General features: G+C 69.6%; 2 protein-coding genes across 4 annotated transcripts; both read right to left on the bottom strand.

The window, feature by feature from the left end:
• Positions 1-158: 158 nt before the first annotated feature.
• On the bottom strand, positions 159-12,172 carry HR (HR lysine demethylase and nuclear receptor corepressor). Of its 3 annotated transcripts, none has more exons than XM_086767872.1 (20): positions 11,944-12,172; positions 10,947-11,075; positions 6,271-7,133; positions 4,752-5,604; positions 4,274-4,460; positions 3,624-3,847; positions 3,403-3,552; positions 3,233-3,319; positions 3,044-3,150; positions 2,831-2,909; positions 2,519-2,682; positions 2,178-2,402; positions 1,901-2,072; positions 1,672-1,747; positions 1,386-1,516; positions 1,173-1,292; positions 966-1,105; positions 730-897; positions 513-608; positions 159-427 (listed from the first exon to the last, which is right to left on the bottom strand). In XM_086767872.1, exons 3-20 carry the CDS (start codon positions 7,045-7,047, stop codon positions 365-367), a joined length of 3,819 nt encoding a protein of 1,272 aa, XP_086623998.1. In that variant the 5' UTR covers positions 7,048-7,133; positions 10,947-11,075; positions 11,944-12,172; the 3' UTR covers positions 159-364. The 3 variants fall into 3 exon arrangements, with proteins under 3 accessions (XP_086623998.1, XP_086623997.1, XP_086624000.1); XM_086767871.1 differs by having other exon boundaries at positions 10,951-11,075; XM_086767874.1 differs by lacking the exons at positions 10,947-11,075; positions 11,944-12,172 and adding an exon at positions 8,088-8,147.
• Positions 12,173-15,413: 3,241 nt separating this feature from the next.
• Positions 15,414-18,111, bottom strand: REEP4 (receptor accessory protein 4). Its single transcript, XM_086767839.1, has 8 exons — positions 18,024-18,111; positions 17,062-17,134; positions 16,913-16,989; positions 16,570-16,690; positions 16,337-16,450; positions 15,948-16,080; positions 15,681-15,850; positions 15,414-15,608 (listed from the first exon to the last, which is right to left on the bottom strand). Exons 1-8 carry the CDS (start codon positions 18,053-18,055, stop codon positions 15,543-15,545), a joined length of 786 nt encoding a protein of 261 aa, XP_086623965.1. The 5' UTR covers positions 18,056-18,111; the 3' UTR covers positions 15,414-15,542.
• Positions 18,112-18,561: the final 450 nt, after the last annotated feature.

Genomic DNA, 18,561 nt, shown 5'->3' with positions numbered 1-18,561 from the left:
GAGACCGCGCCAAACTCATCTCTCCAGTGGCCTCAGCCAGCCGCCAAGGGCTGGGAGCGCCGCCCTGCCAGACCCCAGCTCTGCCACCCCACGCCATCCCCCACCGCGGATGGGGCCAAAGGGGTCGACGCCGCGCGGGAGGGAGAGGCCGAGGCGGGTGCTGGTGGTGCCGGTGGCCCCCGGCGCGCTGCAGCCGCTTTATTCCCCCGCTGCCCTTCTCCTGCCCCCGGCCTCCACGGGGCCATGGCGGAGCAAAGCACCAAGCGAGAGGCTCCCGGCTCCCCGTGGCGTCTCGGCCGTGGCGGTGGCGGTGGCCGGCCGCGCTGGTTTTGTTCGAGCATCCCCCCGTCGCGCCGCCGCCGCCTCACTTGCAGCCCCGCAGGACTCCCACCGCCTCCCGCATGGCCGAGAAGATCATGCCATCCAGCTGCAAGGGTGCAAAGAGGGGGTCAGGACCACTCACCCCACACTGGGACCCCTCTGCACCCTCCCAAAAATCAGCAGCCACCCACCTGGCCGCGGAGCTGAGGGTGGTCCCGGAGGCGGGCGGCGTTCTCCGGCGAGAGGAACCGTTGCTCCACGCTGATGGTGCCCGTGAGGGTCTGGACCTGCCCGCGGCACGGCGGCGTCAGGGGCCGGGGGCTCGGCCGTGCCTCAGTTTCCCCGGGGGGCTTTGGCACAGCTGCCCCTTGTTGGGGGGGGGGGGGGTGGGTTGCAGAGCTGCCTTACCTGGTGGGGAGCCCCGGCGGGGACCAGCACCGCGTCCCCCTGGAACTGGAGGAGGGTCCAGCCGCTCACCCCACACTCCTCGCGCAGCCGCCGCCGCAGCGAGGGGTCCAGGTAGCGGCTGGGGGGCTCCGCCGTGGCCACATCCTCCTGCCCTTGGTCCTCGCACGCCTGTGGAGGGGTGGGCGTGAGCGGAGCCGGGGCCTGGGGTGGGGGGTCCGGGAGGTGATGGCACCCACCTTCTGCAAAAAATCCTGGATGCGGCCGGCATCCTCGGCGCGGAAGATGTGCCACAGGGCGCCGGGGCGGCTGCCGGCATCCCAGAGCCGCTCCTTCAGCGCCGCGTCCATGCCGTCGGCGTCGGCTTGCAGGAGCAGGTCTGCGGGCAGAGGGGTGCTCAGAGGGGTCGGGATGGGGGGGACCCCCTCCCCGTGCTCCCACCTTACCCTGCCGTGCTGCCGGCCGCTCGGCGGGCCACGCCGCGGCGTGCACCAGGACACTGACGGAGTCGGCCGCCTCCGCCGTCAGGTTTTTGGTCCCAATGGTCCGGTCTTGGGGATGCACACCTGCGAGCGGGGGCGGTGGGCGAGGGGCTAGCGGCGTCATGGGTTGGGGGGGGACCCGAGCCCCGCACCGCCGTGCTGCCGGGCGCCACTCACCGTAAGCCACGCAGACGCGTGGGCTCAGCCAGCGCTGGCCCCGCTGGCCCTGCATGTAGGTGGCCAGGTTGAGGCGGCCGGCGGGCCCGCAGTACTCCGGCAGCGGCAAGCTGGCGCTCAGGTTGGTGGCCCTGTGGCACAAACGCGGTGCTCGAGGCCAGGGCACCGGGTACCGGCGCTGGCAGAGCTGCCCCCATCCCACACGGGGATGCATCCTGCTCGCTGTGGGGGCTGGCACCCAGCTGGCAGGGTGGGGGGACACAGTGAAGCCCCTGCCATCACCTACCGGCACAGCTCCGTGTCCCCAAAGCCACTTTCCAGCTTCAGCAGGTCCCTGCCACCGCGCTCCGGCTCCGGGGATGCTGCGGGATAGAACGTGGCGTCACGCGTGGGGACGCTGGTGTCGTGTCGCCGGGCGCTTCCCGGGGTGGGAGGGATGCGCTGGCTGGCTCAGCCCCCCCAGCCCATCACCCCAGAATCACACTCGAGACCCCACAAACTCGTCACACGCTCACCGGCGCTGGCGGCGAAGCCATCCCAAAACTCCCGGCTGCTCATCCTGACGCGGTTCCCCGGTGCCCGCAGGTTCACCGCCTCCACCGCCTGCTCCCCCCGGGCCGTGCGGAAGGACTCCGGCCCCCACAGCCGCCCCTCCAGCCTCTTCTGCAACCCTGAAACGAGGACGGGCTGCCGGGGCAGCGGGGGCTCAGCAGGGCCGGGGGTGCTGGGGTGTTGGGGGGGGGGGGGGGGTCTACAGCGCCGCCGTGCATCCCTGGGGTGGGGGGCACTCACCTGGCCCCGCCGCCAGTGCTCCTGGAAGAGTTTGTAGTTGCTGGCGTGGCCAGCGTCGTGCAGCCATAGTAGCCCGCTGGGTGCCAGGATGCAGTGGGAGGTGGGGGGGCTAGGGGGTCCGGGGGGGCTGGGGGGGCTCAGCTCGCCCCCCGCTTGCCTCTCCTGGATCTTCCTCTCCACCACGCGGGCGATGATGCTGTCCAGGATGCTGGTCAGGCGGTTGTCCTGGGAGGGGGGGGGGAATGCAATTGGGGACCCCCATCAGCCCACCCTGGCCCTGCCGTGGGGTGGGGAGGGGGGGACAGCATGGGCTGGGGTGCCCTGCCCACCCCGGGACTCACGCTGGGCAAGGCGGGCGAGACGGGGGCGAAGGCCATGCGCACCCCGTCCTGCCCCAGGCACAGCTTGACGGCAGTGGAGGCAAGCAGGTCACAGAGGGTGGTGGTCTGCACGGACCCCCGGGGGGGCGGCTGCCCCGGCGATGGTGGCCCCCCCTCGGGGCTCTCTATTTGAAGGAGAAAGGGGTGAGGGCTTCCCACACCATCCTCTACCTCTCGCCCCTACCCGGCACCGTGCAGGGGATGCAGTGCAGCATCCCTGACCCCCCCGGAGCGGGGGTCTCCCCGCAGCGGGGGGGTCGCAGCCAGCCCTACCTTCCTTGATGGGCCGGGAGGTGTCGGTTCGGCCGTCGCTGCTGGACAGGAGGGTGGGCACCGCGGCCCCCGGCAGCTCCTGGAACGTCCCAGTCCATGCGGGCATCCGGAGGGGATCCAGGACCCTCATCCCCAGGGCTGGTCCCCTCCTCAGCATCATGCACAACCCCCCCCTCAAACCTACACCCCCTCATCCACAGCCCCCCCGCGTACCTGGCCGCTCCCTGGGGGCTCCACAGCCCCCTCCCCGCAAGCACAGCGCGACTCGATGCCGAATTTGGCCCGGACCTCGTGCAGCATCTTCCAGAGCCGGGTCAGGACTGGGGACGGATGGGGACAGAGGGGTCAGCCCCAGGCAGAGGGTGAGGAGGGGGTCCCGGGGTCGGGGGGGGGGACACTCACCGCGGGTGGGGACAAACTGCGTGGGGACGAGGGACGCGACGCGGTGGTCTTGCCCAGGGACGCAGTCAGGCGGCCGTGCGGGACCCTCTGCGTCAGAGAGAGGGTGCGTTCGTCCCCGCCAAGCCCCCGCGGGGCTGACACCCCCTCTGCAAGCTCCCCCGTCCCCGTACCGTGGCCTTCAGCCTCCCGCCTGCTGCGGTGGCATTCGGGGCACAGCTGGAAGCCACATCTGGCGCAGCTCCAGTGGGAGTTGAAGAAGCCGCGCTGGCAGGCGTCGCAGAGCTGGGGGGCTCCGTCCCCCCGCCTCCACGCCGTCACCCCTGCGGGGGGAACACAGCCCTCAGCCTCCTCAGTGCCCCCAGCGTCACCCCCCACCCCGGTCCCCGCTTACCCTCGGGCCCGCCCGTGGCTGCTGGCCACGCGTCCCTGTCCCTGCGGACGGCCTCGCAGAAGGGGTCCCCCAGGACCCCCAGCAGGTACTTGGCCAGGCAGAGGCTGCTGCCCGCACTCCCGCGCTCGGGGCCGGCCGCCTCCAGCCCCAGCGGCTCCCCCTCCGCCTCTGCCAGGGTGCAGAAGCCGTCGACGCTCAGCTCCCCGCCGTCCCCAAAGGCGAATCTGTGGGAGAGAGGGGACGGGAGGGGATGCTCCAGAGTGGGGTGATGAGAGGGGTGCTCTGAACTGGGATAACAGGAGGGATGCTCTAGGAGGGATCCTCCAAACTGAGGTGATGGGAGAAGGTGCTCCAAATTGGGGTGACAGGAGGGGAGCTCCAAACTGGGGTGATGGGAGAGGGTATTCCAAAGCAGGGTGACAGGAGGGATGCTCCAAAGTGGGATGATGGGAGAGGATGCTCCAAACTGGGTGACGGGAGGGATGCTCCAATGTGGGATGATGGGAGAGGATGCTCCAAACTGGGTGACGGGAGGGATGCTCCAAAGCGGGGTGGCAGGAGAGGATGCTCTGTGCACGCTCGCAGTATGGGCAGCCGGTAGGCCCCTGCCCTGGGCAAGGCTGTGAGCTCCCCAGTAGCCCCAGGCTCACCTGCGGAAATGCAGCAGCCTGCAGGTGCTCTCGGGGGGATCTTCCTCCTCCTCCTCCTCCTCCTCGCCCTCGGGGTCCCCCGCAGCCCGGGCGGCACAGGCACAGCACCGCGGGATGCTCTGGGGCAGGGCGGTGCAGGGAACGCTCTGCAGGCACCACGGCTCCGGGCCAGCGTGGCTCGGTGGGTCTGGGGGAGACGGGAGATGTTTTGGGACACCCATACATGGGGACACACTGGTCGGGAGGGACTGGCACGCCACTATGGGGGCTGGAAACTGGGCCAGAAATTAGGGCTGGAAAGTAGGGCTGGAGATCTGCAGAGGTCAGGGCTGAGATGCCAGCACCTCCACAAGGAGGGCTCCAACCCAGCGATGGGGCTCGCCATCATCCTGGGCATCACACCGACGCCCAATTTCCCCAGGGATCTGGTGCTACCATCACCTTCTCCCCAGCCCCCCCGTGCATCCCCCTGCCTTACCTCCATCTCCCACTTCCATCCTGCTGTCCTCCGGGTCCCCCCCGCTCTCCACGCCATCACCCGGACACACCGCAGCCACGCGTTCGGTGGCCTTCACGCCTCTCTTGGCCGCCCCGGCGCCCTCGAAAGCGGCGCGGGGTCCGTCGGCGGAGCCGTGCGGGCGCTTGGCCGAGCGCTTGCCTTCGCCGGCTGGCTCGTGGCCCCCGTCCCGCCGGGGAGCTTTGCAGCGCGGCAGCGACTGCTCCGAGTGCCGCGTCAGCCAGGTCTTCTTCAGCTTGGTGTGGTTGGTGGGTGGGCATGGAAAACGGCTCCCGGGGATGCCCAGGGTGGGCTCGAAGGGGCTGAGAGCCCTGCAGCCCGCTCCTGGGCACCCATCGCAGCCCGGTGTGGGGCAGAGACATCCCAGTTCCGGCTTGGTGAGGGCCGGCGGGTAGCACCTATCCGTGAGCGGAGGTGATGGGTCAGGGTCCCCCGGTCCCGGTGGCGAGGCGGGCTGGAGGCTTTGGTACACCAAGCGCTCGTCTTTGGGCTCAGAGGGTCGGCCTGGCCCCGGATCCGGGGGGAGGTCAGCGGCGTGGGGCCGTGTGCCCACCCAGGGGCCCCCGCAGCCCCCGGCCGTGCTGGGATGCAGGAGGAAGAGAGGGTGGCTGGTGCTGGGGGGAGGCGTGCGGGTGTGGGGGGTGGGCATCACCAAGCCGTCCCCCACTCGGCCATCCCTCCGCGGGGCTCCTGGCAGCTCCGGCACTGCCAGCTCCCCCTCCCCGTCTCCATCCTGGCCCTTGCCCAGCAGCTGCGGTGGCGCTTGGTCCTTGGCCGGGGGGTGAAAGCCGGGCTCTTTCTTGGGGTAAAACTCCTGGAGGGGAGCAGAGGGGCTGTCAAGGCTGCTGTCACCCCAAATGTGGGTCCCCGTCCCCGCCTCTCTCACCCACATCATTGGGAGGTGGTGACGGGGAGCATCCTGCCTCAGTTTCCCCCCTCCGCCCTCCCGCGCTGGGCAGCTGCCCGGTGCTTTCCAGCCGCAGGTGGCGGAGCCCTTGGGGTGCCCGGTGTCACCCCTCACCCGCGTGGGAAAGGAACGGGGAGCCACAGCGGCGCGGGGTGCGACGGGCGCACCCACGGGCTGGCGGCTCTGCCTCCCGCCGCCTCCATGCCGCCGTGACTCAGCCCCGCGGGCTTGCATCGCGCCGCGGGGTTGCACCGGGGGGGAGAGCATCACCCCTCCAGGGGCATCGCCCCATCCCTCGGGGAGCTGGGACCCCCATATTGCCACACCCGAGCGAGCTGGGGGGGGGGGGGTTCGTCGCCACCGACGCCGGGTGCAGCCTGGTCCTGCCCTGGGCGCGGGTGCCAGCATCGCTTTTCGCAACGCACCGCGCCCAGCCGGGTTCAGCCGAGGCTGGAGCCTGCCGTCACCCAGGGGAGCTGGGGTGCATGGGGGAGCCGAGCCCCGAGCATCCCGACTCCAGAGCCGTGCCGTCACCGGAACCAGACACCGGCGTGGCCATCGGTGCCTGCCTACCTTGTTCCCTGAGCCGGAGCAGTCATCAAAGGGGTCCGGAGCCCCCTTGCACCTCGGTGGGACCCCTAGGTAGAGGGGTTGTCCCCAGGCAGGCGCGTAGGAGCCCAGGCGCCAGTCCGTGCCAGCCAAGCGCCCGTCACCCATCGTCCCCGCTCCCTCGCCGCCAAACGGGGGGTCAGCCGGGGGTCCGGCGGGCAGCAGCGAGGACAGGAGGAAGGGGCTGTGCTTGGCCTCCACGAGGAAGGGGCAGTGGCGGAAAGCTGGGGGGTCACCGTCCCCGTCCCCCGCAGTGGTGCGGGGCTTGCCGGCGGTGCCGGGGCGCTGGCTCTCCAGCCCCGGGAAGGGCAGGGGGTAGCGGTGGTACGCGTGGCTGTAGAGGGCCAGGGGGGCCAGCACGGCCTCAGCCCACCGCGGCCCCGCGCGCTCCTTGGGCTGCCCGTTCCTGGGGTGCAGCAGCAGCGGGAGCTCGGCCCCGTCCTTGGGGCGGCACAGGGCGTCCCGCAGGCACGGAGGGGCCGGTGGGTAGGGGCAGCCCAGCCGGCCGCCGGCGAGCTCCCGGTTTGTCCCCACACATCCCTCGGAGCCCCTCCAAGGACACCCCTTCTCCATTCCGTAGCTCAGCTTGCCGGGGTCCGGGTAGCCCAGGAGCCCCAGTTCGGCACCAGCGTTTTGGGGTAAGACCATCCCGCCGCTCTCCATTCCCCGGGCATCCTGCACCGCGTCCTGGGCTCTCCTCCACCGCAGCGGGGCGTCCCCCATCCTCGTGTCGCTGGTCATGACGCTGCGCCGCTCATGTGGTGCTCAGCGTCGTCCCGGGCCAGACGGACCCTGTGGGAAGGGGACACGTGGCACCACACCGAACCCTGCGTGGGTGGCAACGGGGGGAAACTGAGGCAGGGGGATGGTGGGTGCTTTCAACCCCCCCAACTCCATCCTCCCACGCCCGATGGGAGGCTCCCTGGCACAGTGAGGGGATCTCAGGTTTCCCGTGCCATGAACGATTCGGGAGGGCACATGGATGGAGCGCGGGTCCCCAGCCCGTCCCGTACCCTCCTGCGCCCAGCCCGGCCGGCGGCCAGGACGCGCCTCGCACCCACCCGTCCCTCCGCGCCCCAGCCTGGCCCCGCGCCCGGCCGCTGGCACCCAGCGTGGGGAGGCCTTGCCCCACGCAGGTATTTGCCTCCGGCCAGGGCTGGGCCGCGCTTCCCAGGAGGGCTCGCGGGGAGAGGGGAGCTCCCAGGGGCCCCTCCTGGTTGAGATGCCTGGGGAGATTTGCCGGATTAACGCCGCTCCGGGACCCAGGCCACACGCAGACGCAGGGTTCAGAGCCAGCAGCCAGCCATCGCATCCCTTCCCGGCGGTGCAAATACCCGGCAGCTGGAGAAGCCAAGGGGGGCAGGCATGGCCCCCTCCTCCAAAATCACAGCCCTGCCCTGGGACAGAGCCACCTCAAACTACGACAGCTGGGCAGGCAGCCGGGATGGGGACTGGAGCATGGGACAGGAAGAGCGTGTGTCCCCATCGTGTCCCCAGCCCTGGGGAGCTCAAAGTCCCCATTCCCACGCTGTCCCAGCTGGGACACCCTGGGCACACCCACCCCATCCCCACCGCGCTCTCCCGTCCAGCCCCACACTGGGATGATGCTCCCAGCACAGCTCCCTCCCAGTGCCCCAAAGCTGCCCCACCACACTCTGTCCCCAGGGTCCCCCCACGTTCTCTGGGATACCATTGTCCCTTGCCCTTCACCCTGGAGCACAAGAAGCCGGTCCCACAGCTCGGTGAGCATCCCCACCGTCCCACGGACGCAGCCAAGCTACCTGGAGGGTCCATGGGGGACCCCACCGCCTCCCCTGCGACAGCGAGGACGAGCGAGGGTCTCCACTGGCGGTACCGGGTCCCGGAGAGGCGAAGCCGGGCGCGTAGGAGCACCTAGACCCACAGGCTGAAGGGGTCTGGCTCCGGAATTTGGAGGAGGTAGAAAGCCGCCCGGGCGGCCCTGGGGACGTTCTTCTCCGAATGCCGGAGCTGGAGTTTTTGATCCATTGGCCTGGGAGGCTCCGTGCTCCTCCTGCCTATGGTCCTATGAGCAAGGGGGTCTTGGCGTGCCGGGGGCACCCAGGGGTGCGGCGACGGCGGTGAGCGGGACCTTCCCCCCCCGGTTCTAGGCAGCCTGGAGCATCTCGGGGCGCGGGACAGCAGGACGAGGCGGCCGTGGCGGCTCTGCTCCCGCCGGCTCCCGCAGCGACTGGGCGGGCGAGCGGGCGGGCGAGCGGTTGGTGTTGCTGACGCCCGGGAACCGGCACGGTGCCCGGTGATGCCGCCCAGCCCCGGGGACACCGGCGGCCCCGTGCCAAGGCGGGCAGGTGTGCTCTGCCCCGCGCGAAGAAAGCGCCCTTTGTTCGGCAACACGGACGAGCCGCCCCGTCGCCGATGAAAGACACCAGCCGCCCGCTCCGGGCGAAACTGGAACGGGAGAAACACCGGGATGGGCCAAGCATCCCAGTGCTGGGATGGGGGTGCTGGTGGTGGTGTGCCTGGCACAGAGCACGTGGCCACCCCACGGGCTGGGTGTCCCAGGGATGAAGGCAGAGCTCCTCTGCCTCCCCTCTTGGCTGCGGAGCCTGTGGCGGTGGGGCAGGGTGCAATCCAAGGGTGCCGACGCGGAGCTGGGCTCACACGCATCCCAGCCGTGCCCCACAGCCCACGGGGGGAGAGCCTGGGACCCATCACCCCGTGGGTGCTCACTGCACCGTCCCCCACACGCACCCCCCCCAGCCCCACCAGCTCCCACCGGAGTGCAGGGGGCAGCAGGTCGAGGGGGCCCCCCGGGTGCGTGCCCCATTTTTGCGCTCCCGGTGAGGGATGGAGGAGGGGGGGGACACGACACGGATGCCGGGAGGGGTTTATGTAACGCGCCTGTGTCCCAGGGACACCCCGCGCACGCAGCTCGCACGCCTTACGTCAACCGCGTCGCGCAGCCTCCGGCTCGGCACGGCTCCCGCGGCACACGGGGGTGGCGGGGCCGGGGGGCGCAGGGCGAGGATGGGGTGAAGGCAGGCCACGGGGCCCGCGTGAGCCCGAGCAGCGTGATTAACATCAGACCACGGGCTTCGTTACAGCTCAGCAGCTGCCGTGTGGTCTGGGCCCCGCTGGGAGCCAGGAGCCGTGGTTAACCCAACCCTTGCCAGCCGGGCTGCGGCTCGGGGTGCCGGGTGCCACCGGTGGGGGGTCCCTTCGCCATGTCGGTGGGCACCCGCCAACCCCATCGCACCGCCAGCGTGGGTGAACCCCACGGCGGGATCCCCTCAGGACCCGCTCGCCGTGGAGGGGCGGGGGGTGCGGGGTGGGGGGGGGCCATGGCACCCAGCCGCTGCTCGCTGCACCCGTGGGTGCCAGGGAACAGGGAGGGGACCCAGACAGGGCTCGGGGCGTGGGCGAGCCCGCGCCTTCCTGCGATGAGAAGGTGCTGAAAGAGAAATTCTCTTCTTGTTCCCTCCCATGGCTCCAGCGCGGGGAGCTGGCAGCTGGCACGGACCCCTGGCACGGCACGGCCGGATGGGTCAGCGGATACCCCTGGGACCATCGTGGTGGCACCGAGGGGAACACCGAGGAGGGGTCAGGTGGGGAGAGGGATCACGCCACACTGACGCTGCTGAGCCCCAAGCTGGGGGGATGTTGGTGGGACCAGTAGGGAATTTCCCACCCTGCACTGGGGCAGCATCTCTGGGCGCTGCGCCCTTCCCTGCGCCCCACTCCCCTCGCCTCCCGGCCATGGCAGGGTTGCTCCTCCCGTGCCGGGGAGCCCGAGGCCCCCGCGAAGCCTCCCCAGGGCCAGCCCAGCCTTCACGGGGAAGCCACGCCGCTGGCAAGCTCTTCTGGGGCTCAGCCACCCTCCCGCCCCGTCCCCCGGACCGAGCTCTGGCCGGGGTCCCTCAGCTCCCCGCCTGTCCCGGCACAACCCACGGTGGGTCCCCCAGAGCAGTGGTGCGGGGGGGTCCAGGCTGGGCTTGAGTTTTGTCAGCTCAGGCTTTGCTGGGAGAGGAAAACCCCCCCAGGGTGAGCTCTGCCTTGGTGGCTTGGCACAGCCGGCCCCAGAGCTCCCATCTCCCTGGTTTTTCCCTTAAATCAGCGGAGGGACCGCGAACACCAAGCGCTGGCCGGCGAGATGCCGCAGGAGGCCGGAAGCGCCCGAATTAGAAACCTTGGCATCCCTGCCCCGCTCGACGCTGGAGGACGGGGAGAGAGGCTGCAGGGACGCGGGATGGAGGGACACTGTCCCCACGATGTCCCCCTGGGACCACACAGGGACACGCAGCCGTGCGGGGCAGGGGGGTCCCGGGATGCGCCAGCACTGGGGAGGGGGATGGCTGGGGGTCTTGCTGCAAAAGGCTCTGCGGTCCCCCAACAGCCCCTCTCTGCGCTGATGCTCCGGCAGCCGAGGAGCCCGCCAGCCCTGTCCCGGCGCCCGCGTCCCCCACCCTGACGCCAGGCACCCCGGGGAAGGGCTCCATGGCCCCCAGACCCAAAAGCCACCTCCAGCCAGGAAAGCAGCCTGAAATCCAGCCTTTTCCTCATGCAAAAAGGACTCAATGTGCCCCCTCTCCAGCTCTCTCTGCATCCGCAGAGCCCCAGCCCTTCCTCCTCCTCCCAGCCCCAGCACCGAGCTTGGCACGCACCTACCTGCCTCCGCCACGGCGCAGGTGAGGAAGACGAGGGCGCAGGCAGAGGAAGGCAGCCCGGTTCCCCACCTTTGCCCAGCACCGGGCACGACGGCCTCAAAAGCTTTTGCTAATCTGCGCCCAGTGCTTTAAAAAAATAAAAAAAAATAAAAAAAAAAAAGAAAAATAAAAAAAAAAACCCACGTCAAACCTTCAGGAGTCTGGAGGCTGCGGCGGAGCGGAGGGCACGGGAGGACACTCACTCCCACACGAGCAGCTTTCTGGGAATTAGGGCCACAGCCCAACTGCTCTGGCAGCCTGCGCTCCCCTCCAGCCCTGGCTGCCGGTACGGCATGGCCTGGGCAGCCGCCTGGCCGCTGCGGCCCCGCTGCCGCAGGCTCGGACGCTGCTCCCGGCCCCTAATCTCCCGCTTTTCCCCCGGGGAGGTGAGTAAGCATCGCTAATCCCGCTCGGCTTCGCTGCTGGGGGAGAGAAGAGCGGCTTCTCCCAAGCCGGGGGGCTGCACGCCAAAACCCCCTGCCCTTCTGACCCCTCGTAAAGGGGAGGGCAGCACGGGGCACCCCTTCTCTGGGATGCTGCGCACCCTCAAAGTGAAGGACAGGATGGGGCGAGGGGCTTGTCCCCAGCAGAAGGGACCCGGGGGACCTCGCAGCCAACCCGCTGTCGCCAGCATTCCCCATGCACACCAGAGGTGGGATGCTCGAGGGGATGCAGGACCCGGTGACGGATGCTCCCTTCCCCGCATCCCTTCTTCCCATCCCAGGGGAAGGACAGGCAGGACGAGGCCAGCCCGAGCACGGGGGCACAGCGCCCATCCTGTGCCACCCCCCCCAGCCCGCCCAGGACTCCTGTTTACCTAGTCCAGCGCCAACAACCAGCTTCAAATACCTTGATGTAATTAAAAGCTCGGTCCCGGGGCCAAAGGCTTAGGACGGCAGCCAGGGACACGGACAGCCCTGCGCCACCTGCACGCCCAGATCCCCACGGCACCTACCTGGCAGCAGCCGGGGTCTCCTGCCCTCAGCCCGGACCCCTCTCCTGTCCCCGCCGCGCTCCCGGGGCTCCCTGCCGCCGGCCGGCCATGGTGACGGGGGAGCTGGCGATGGGGCGGCAAACGGAGAGTGACCACCGATGGGCAGGCCCCTGCCCGCTGGCTGCCCTGCTCCTCCTGCCAGAGCAAGGCGTGCCTCAGTTTCCCCTCGCCGCTCGGTGGTGCTGCACGGTTCCCCAAAGCCCGTGGGTAAAAGCCTCCGCGTCCTCCTCGGTGTCACGGCGGGGATGCGGCTCCAGCCCTGGGACGTGGAGCCGGGATCGTCCTCGGTGCCAGCGCGGGGCCAGGCTGGGAACGGGGCTGGCTGGGGACAGATGGGTCCCCGGGGGGACAGGCGGCTGTGGCGGTGGTGGGGGTGAAACATTCCTTCAGCCGTGTCCTCCTACACCCCCGTCACCTCGAACGCCCCTTCCCCGGCCCCTCCTGCCACCGTGCTTCCCACCCACCATCTTCTTCCTTGCCATCCTCTTCCTCGCCCGTGGGTAGGGATGCGTTTGAGGACACGGTGGTGGGATGCAAGAGAGGTGCTGTGCGTCCCCCCGTCCCCAGCATGGCGGAGGAAGGTCTTACCTGGGGTGGGGGGGTCTCAGCCCCTGCCCATCCGAGCCCCCTGCCCACGGGCATCGCGCTGCCCGCGGCTCCGCATCGCGCCTCCTTGCCCTCCGCGGCGGGAGGGCGGCTGAAAGCTCCCCCGGGGGGGCTGCCAGAAAAAGAGGCTGCGTTTAAACAACAGACATAATTATGCTTTTGATACCGTCTGCTAAAAATACAGCGCCGCGCCGCGCGGGGAGCCATGTGTGCGCGGCCTCACATGGCTCCCGCCTGGAACAGCTGACTCAGGCAGCACGGCCAGGGACGGGGGGAGCCCAGCGGGGATCAGGGGGCAAGGGACACCCGGACCCCCGCCACGGAGGGTGCTGCTTTGCCAGGGACTCCCGAAATGGCCGGTTTGGGAGGGGGTGAGAGCAGCCCTAGGGATGACACCAACATCACCCCCCCCCAGAAGGGTGGCAGCCCCAAGCTTGGCTGCGGTGGGGTAAAACGAGCTGGGAAGGGGCAGGGAGGGAGGTGGGGGGCTGGGGGAGCATGGATGGGTCACTTGGTGCCACCAGCACGGGCTCGGGGGGCTCAGCTGCTGCTCAGCACTCCCCGGGGAGGGAGCAGAGCCAGGCACGGCGAGCGGTGCCACGGCAGCCCCCCAGCACTGACCTTTGGCGATGCCAAGACACCGGCTCCGGGCTGCTGCCCCCCAGGAACGGCCAGTGCCCACCCCGGGGGCACCAGCTGCCCGGGGTTTAGTATCACGCTTCCCCGCAGCATCAGTGATGTCCCTGTCCCGCCGGGAGAGGGGACATCCCTGCATCACCTGGGATGCAGGCAGCAGAGCTGGGAAGCCCCCGTGAGGGAAGCGGGGGTGTGGGGGGGCACAGCGGCGTGGCTGGCGGGAGCAGCGACCTGACCCCCACTAATGCCTGCCCCGCGGGGAAGCTGCTTACGGGGACGCGAGCCGCCCGGCTTACGTGACCTCCTCAAGCCCCGTGCGCCGCAGGGACTCACTTCTCCCCGCTCCGGTGGGGACAGACCCATCCCCGGGGTGAGACGGGGGGACCCCGCAGCGGTGCCAGCCCCCCACTGCCAGCGCAGCCTGGCACCCCCTCCCCAGTGGGGAGTGTGGCCACGGGCAGGGGGGCGAGCTCAGGTTAATTGCTGGGCTGGGGCGCTGCCAGCCGAGGGAGATTAGGGCTTTGCTGACCGCAGCCTGGCACAGGCCCGCGAGCTGACACAGCTGGGATCAGCGCTGGCACCCGAGGGGGCTGTGCTGCATCACCCCGGGGCAGCTTTTGTCCCCCGCCTTGGGTTTCTCTCCCCGGGGAACACACAGGGCGCTTGCCAAAACAGGGATCGAGCGCCAGGACTGCTGGTTCCCTTCCCAGCTCTGCCTTAGAATGGGCTGGTGCTCGTGCCTCAGTTTCCCCAAGCTGGGAAGCAGAGTGGTCCCCGCTGACCCCTCATCCCGGGGACAGACGATGCTCAGGCTCCAAGGCTGCTGCCATCTCTCTCACAGCACGCCCCCAGCCAGCCCTGGGGCCGCGGTACCCCACTCCTTGGGACCCCAACTACTCAGCACCGGTACCCAGGGCCCCAGCAGCCTCCCCGGGCTGTATCCTTGGAGGAACCACGCTCTCTAAGCGGCTTTAGGGGGATTACGGGCAGCCCCCTGGCCCTTGCGCTGTCCCCACCCAGCCTTCCTTCTCCGCTGCTTTAAGTAATCGTCTCTGAGACAGTTTTACGTGGCTAATCCAGCCACCTCCACCTAATCTGCCCCAACACCCCTGCCTGCCCCGGGCTGCCCCCCTGCCAGGCTCCACGGGCCGGGGCGGGGGGGGGGGGCGGTGATGGCTGCAGGCAGGGGCAGACACTCTCCCTGCCCTGGGAAGATGCCCAAAGGCAGAAAGCAGCCAGGGGCTAAAAATAAAAGTTGGCCTGAGGGGTGAGGGCAGGAAGGATTGGGAGCGAGGGGATTGATGCCAGAAAGCAGGGCAGCGGGGGACAGGAGGGCTCCCGGGGGCAGGAGAGGCAGCAAGAGCAGCGTTGTCACCTTGTGCCACCCTGGCTGCCCCACAGAGGCTCTGTGCCCCCGTGTCCTCTACCTGGGCAGGGGACACGTCCCCAAGGGAAGGAGCAAAGGGAGCCGAGACCCCCAGGTGAGAGCGGGGAGCCCCGGCAGGGAGGGGGCAGCTGCCCTCAGGACGAGCCAGGGCCGGCGGCCAGGATGGGGACATCGCTCTGCAACCCTGGCTGCGCGCCGGGGACCCGGGCGTCCCAGCGGGGCCACGGCTGCTGCTGCCACGCCGTGGGGGACACGGCTACTGCAAGGAGGGGCTGAGATGCACCCCAGCACCCACCTCCCTGCAGCCTCAGTCCTGGAGACCTGCCCCCTCCCACAGCCCCACGCAGCCCGGAGGGTCCCACGCAGCTGCAGGGGACAGCGTTTCGGCAAAGGGGACAAACTCCCACTTCTGAAAGTCTGGAATAGCATTTATTTTTCCATGTACAAAACCCCTCCCACCTTGTCTGGGAGGGGAGAACATTAAAAGCCACGTGGTGCCCAGTTTCAAGTATGGGGGTGTCAGTCTGCAGCTGTGGGGTGGGGGGAAGGGGGGGCATCTTTGGCTTCAGGGGACAGACGGGACAAGGGACATCCCCCCGCTGGTCCCCAGGGGAGAGGGGATGTGGGGAGTAAGGCATCATGGCAGCAGCAGATGGGGGAGCAGAGCCCGTAGTGTTCACGGAGGCGGGGGGCCAGACCCCACGGGAGAGGCGCCAGCACCCACCCACAACAGCGGGGTCTGGGAGGGGGTGCACAGCCGGGGGGGGCCAAGCTGCCCTCCCCTCCGCGAGTGCACAGTGCAGAGGTCAGAGAAGGTATTTACAGTGTAAGGCAGGGGGGAGCCCCCTCCCCGCGGCCGGGGACGCTCCCTCCCGGTGCTGCAGCAGCAAACTCGTGTTAAGACTCCTGGCAGAGGGTTTTCCCGGGACCGTTAGCTGTCCTGCTCCGGCGGAGCCGCTTTCTTCCTGATCCGGCTGCGCAAGAGTCGGGAAGAGCCCTGGGGAGGGGGAGGGATGGGTCAGATCCCCCTCGCCCCAGCCCCACGCCACCGCGTTCCCCTCCGCTCTACCTCTTTGCTCGACGCCTTCCTCTTCGCCGCGCGCAGGCTCTGGCTGCGGGAGAGGGGCTTGGGGTCCCGGCTGCGGGGCGAAGGCTGCGGCGAGATTTGTGAGTCCGACCAGAGCTCCTCGTCGTCCGTCTCGCTCTCGTACTGCCGGCCGGCCAAGGGCGCGCTGTAGGCTGGGGACAGGGGGGAGACACGAAATCTCCATGCGCGGCCCCTCCGTGGGACTCGCTCGAGCCCCCCACCACCGATTCCCCCCCCGTCCCAGCTCACCCAGAAGCTGCCTGCGGCTCTCCTGCTCCTCCAGGTACAGGGGGTCCCGGTAGTGCACGGGGGCCTCGTCGGGGACGGAGCGCAGGTCCTGCATGCTGAAGCTGCGGAGCCGTCCCACCAGCACACCCTGGCTCTGGTAGGGGGGGCAAAAAAAAGATGGAAACGAGCCCCACGGGGCAAACCCCAAAGCGCAGGGGCACCCAAACGCGGGGCCAAGCACCAACAGCCCATGGCGATGCGATCCCCCTGGGCAGGGCTCCGCACCCACATACCCCCTCCTGACACCCGCACCACCGAGACCACCCACGCCGGGGTGGCATTTTCCTCCCGGCACCCCCGGGGCCGAAGCATCCTTAGGGAAGCGGAGCAGCCCGTCCCATCGCCGGTACCTTGGTGGCCGCCTGGACCGCGGCGGTGGCTGCCATGTTGAGGCCCCTCTTGCCGAAACGCACCATGGCCTCGTAGCTGCGCTCCCTGGCCCGGATGATGTACGTATCGATCTCCTGCCGAAACAACCACGGCGACGCTGGGGGGGCGCGCAGGGGCCCAGCGCCGGGAGCCCAGGGTCCTGCTCGGTGGGCCCAGGGTGCGCGGGACACCCTCAGTGCCAGGCAGCCCTCACCTTCTCCTTGCGGGACAGCGTGGGGTGCACGAATTTGCGGTAGAGCAGGCTGGCCCCGCGGGTGTAGGGGGAGAGCAGCCAGATGACGAAAGCCATCTTGATCTCGTAGTAGAAGGGAAGCCTGCCGAAAAGGGGGAGAAGGCGGGGGTGAGCAGACGCTGGGGGGGGTCCAAGGGCACCTCGCAGGGGGGATGGTGCCTCTCCCCTTCGCATCAGGCCTGAAGACCCCCGTGCAGGGCAGCGCCTGCCCGTCTCCTTGCAGGCAGGGGAGGGGGGGCAGCCCCCTTCCCTCCCCCAGGCCACGGGGACCCCGACGGCAGCGGCGCCCACCCACCGGCCTCACCAGGAGACGAGCAGGTCGGTGAAGGTCTCGGTGGCCGTGAAGAGCGCAAAGACGATCCAGTACATCATCCAGCGCACCTACGGGGAAGGGGCGAGCCCGTCAGCCCGGGGCTGCAGCCCGGAAAGGAGCTGCCCAGGCACCCTACTCACATATTCCCGGATGTTTTTGGTCTTCACAGCCTTGTAGGAAGCGTAGGCAGGGTACAGCATCCCGAAAACCAGCCTGTAACGGAGAGGGGGTGTGAGACACGCCGGCCACCCCGCGTAGAGCAGCAGCAGCAGCGAGTAGCAGAGCTGCCTGCTCCAGCGTCGCAGCTTGGCCTTCAGCCCCTCCAGCACCATGCCAGCCGGGAAAAGGGACGGCACCGGCCCGGAACGAGCGCAGCGCGGCTCCCACGAACTCGCCCACCTCCGTGGGGACCGGCCCGACCCGTCGAGGCGGCGGCGGGAGGCTGGGCGCAGGCGGAGCGGAGGCGAGAGTTGGGCAAACCCGGCCAGGAGAGGCTCAGCTCCCCGCGAAGGGAAGGATCGGCCCTTCCCCGCCGGGGCGGTGCGCGGTGCCGGCCTCCCCGCTGTCCCCCGTGGGCGAGGTGCCACCCCAAAACGCAGGGGCGCAGGTAGGGGACATCGCCTGCCTGCAGCGGGGCATCGCACCCACCTTCAGCCGGGCTCACCCCCCTCCCCACCCGGGGTCGGGGGTGCCCCCCTGCTGCCCACCCCCGCAGCTGCAGGGGCCTCCCGCTCCCCACGAGGGGCTCCTCGGACACGAGTGGGCTACCGGTCACCCAGCCCAGGGAGCCAGGGGAGCAGCAGGGCCCAGCTGCTGGGCGGGAAGGGGCAGGGGGCCAGCAGTAGCCCCGGGGCCAGGACACCGACCCATTTCCAGGGTGGGGGGGTCCCTGGTTGCCCCCATCCAGGCGCATCCAGACCCCCCCCCCCCCAATTCCCAAGCCCCCCACGGGAATGGCACTGGGAACCCCGGGGCGGGTGGGGGGGGGGGGGGCGCTACCCGTTAAACAGGCACCCCCAGGTTTGGGGAGGGGGCTCAGCTCAACACCCTGCAGCCCCCCCGGGTGCACGCCCCCCCCCCCCCTTCAGCCCCCCCCACTCACACAATCACCCGGCTGAGTATCCAGGACACCATGGCGCGGGCGGGCCCGCAGCTCCAGGCCGTGCCGAGCAGATCCGCGTTGTCCACCCCCAGATTTCCCCCCCCCCGCCCCCCAAAAAACCCTGGGATCCCCCCGGGACCTCCCCCCCCGCCCGCAGCGGCCGGAAGCGAATGTAACTTGAATGTTGCAGCCACCGGCTCTGCGCATGCGCGCTCGCGCCCCGCCGGGCCCCCGCCGCTCTTAAAACGGCCGCGGCGGCTCTTAAAAGGGCCACGATTGTTCTTAAAAGGGCCACGCCCCACAGTGCCCAGGTGGGGACCACCGACTTAAAAAGTTGGAGTTTTATTAATTTTTTTTTTTTTTTTTTTTTTAAAGCAGGGCGCTCAGGGCTCCTGTGTGAGTTTGGAGGGGGTGTTTTGGTGATGCTCAGGTGGGGGATGTGGGGTGTGCTGCGCACGCTACCGCAATACCAGGGGTGCAAGAGAGCAGGGCTGCGGGTGCCGGGGGTTCGGGCGGAGGTGGGAGAGCTGTTGGGTCA

The sequence above is a fragment of the Chlamydotis macqueenii genome, chromosome 27 (assembly GCF_036417535.1).
Source record: "Chlamydotis macqueenii isolate bChlMac1 chromosome 27, bChlMac1.mat, whole genome shotgun sequence".
Lineage (NCBI taxonomy): Eukaryota > Metazoa > Chordata > Aves > Otidiformes > Otididae > Chlamydotis > Chlamydotis macqueenii.
Note: the sequence above shows the minus strand (reverse complement) of the source record. Positions and strands in the feature narration are given on the sequence as shown.

Coding starts and splice junctions, on each gene's coding strand:
- HR (XM_086767872.1), bottom strand. CDS start 7,047: ATGACCAGCGACACGAGGATGGGGGACGCCCCGCTGCGGTGGAGGAGA. Junction 3,151..3,232: donor GCAGTTTGTCCCCACCCGCG/GTGAGTGTCCCC, acceptor ATCCGTCCCCAG/TCCTGACCCGGCTCTGGAAG. Junction 428..512: donor ACCCTCAGCTCCGCGGCCAG/GTGGGTGGCTGC, acceptor GCACCCTTGCAG/CTGGATGGCATGATCTTCTC.
- REEP4 (XM_086767839.1), bottom strand. CDS start 18,055: ATGGTGTCCTGGATACTCAGCCGGGTGATTGT. Junction 16,990..17,061: donor CCAAAAACATCCGGGAATAT/GTGAGTAGGGTG, acceptor CCTTCCCCGTAG/GTGCGCTGGATGATGTACTG. Junction 16,691..16,912: donor ACCGACCTGCTCGTCTCCTG/GTGAGGCCGGTG, acceptor CCTTTTCGGCAG/GCTTCCCTTCTACTACGAGA.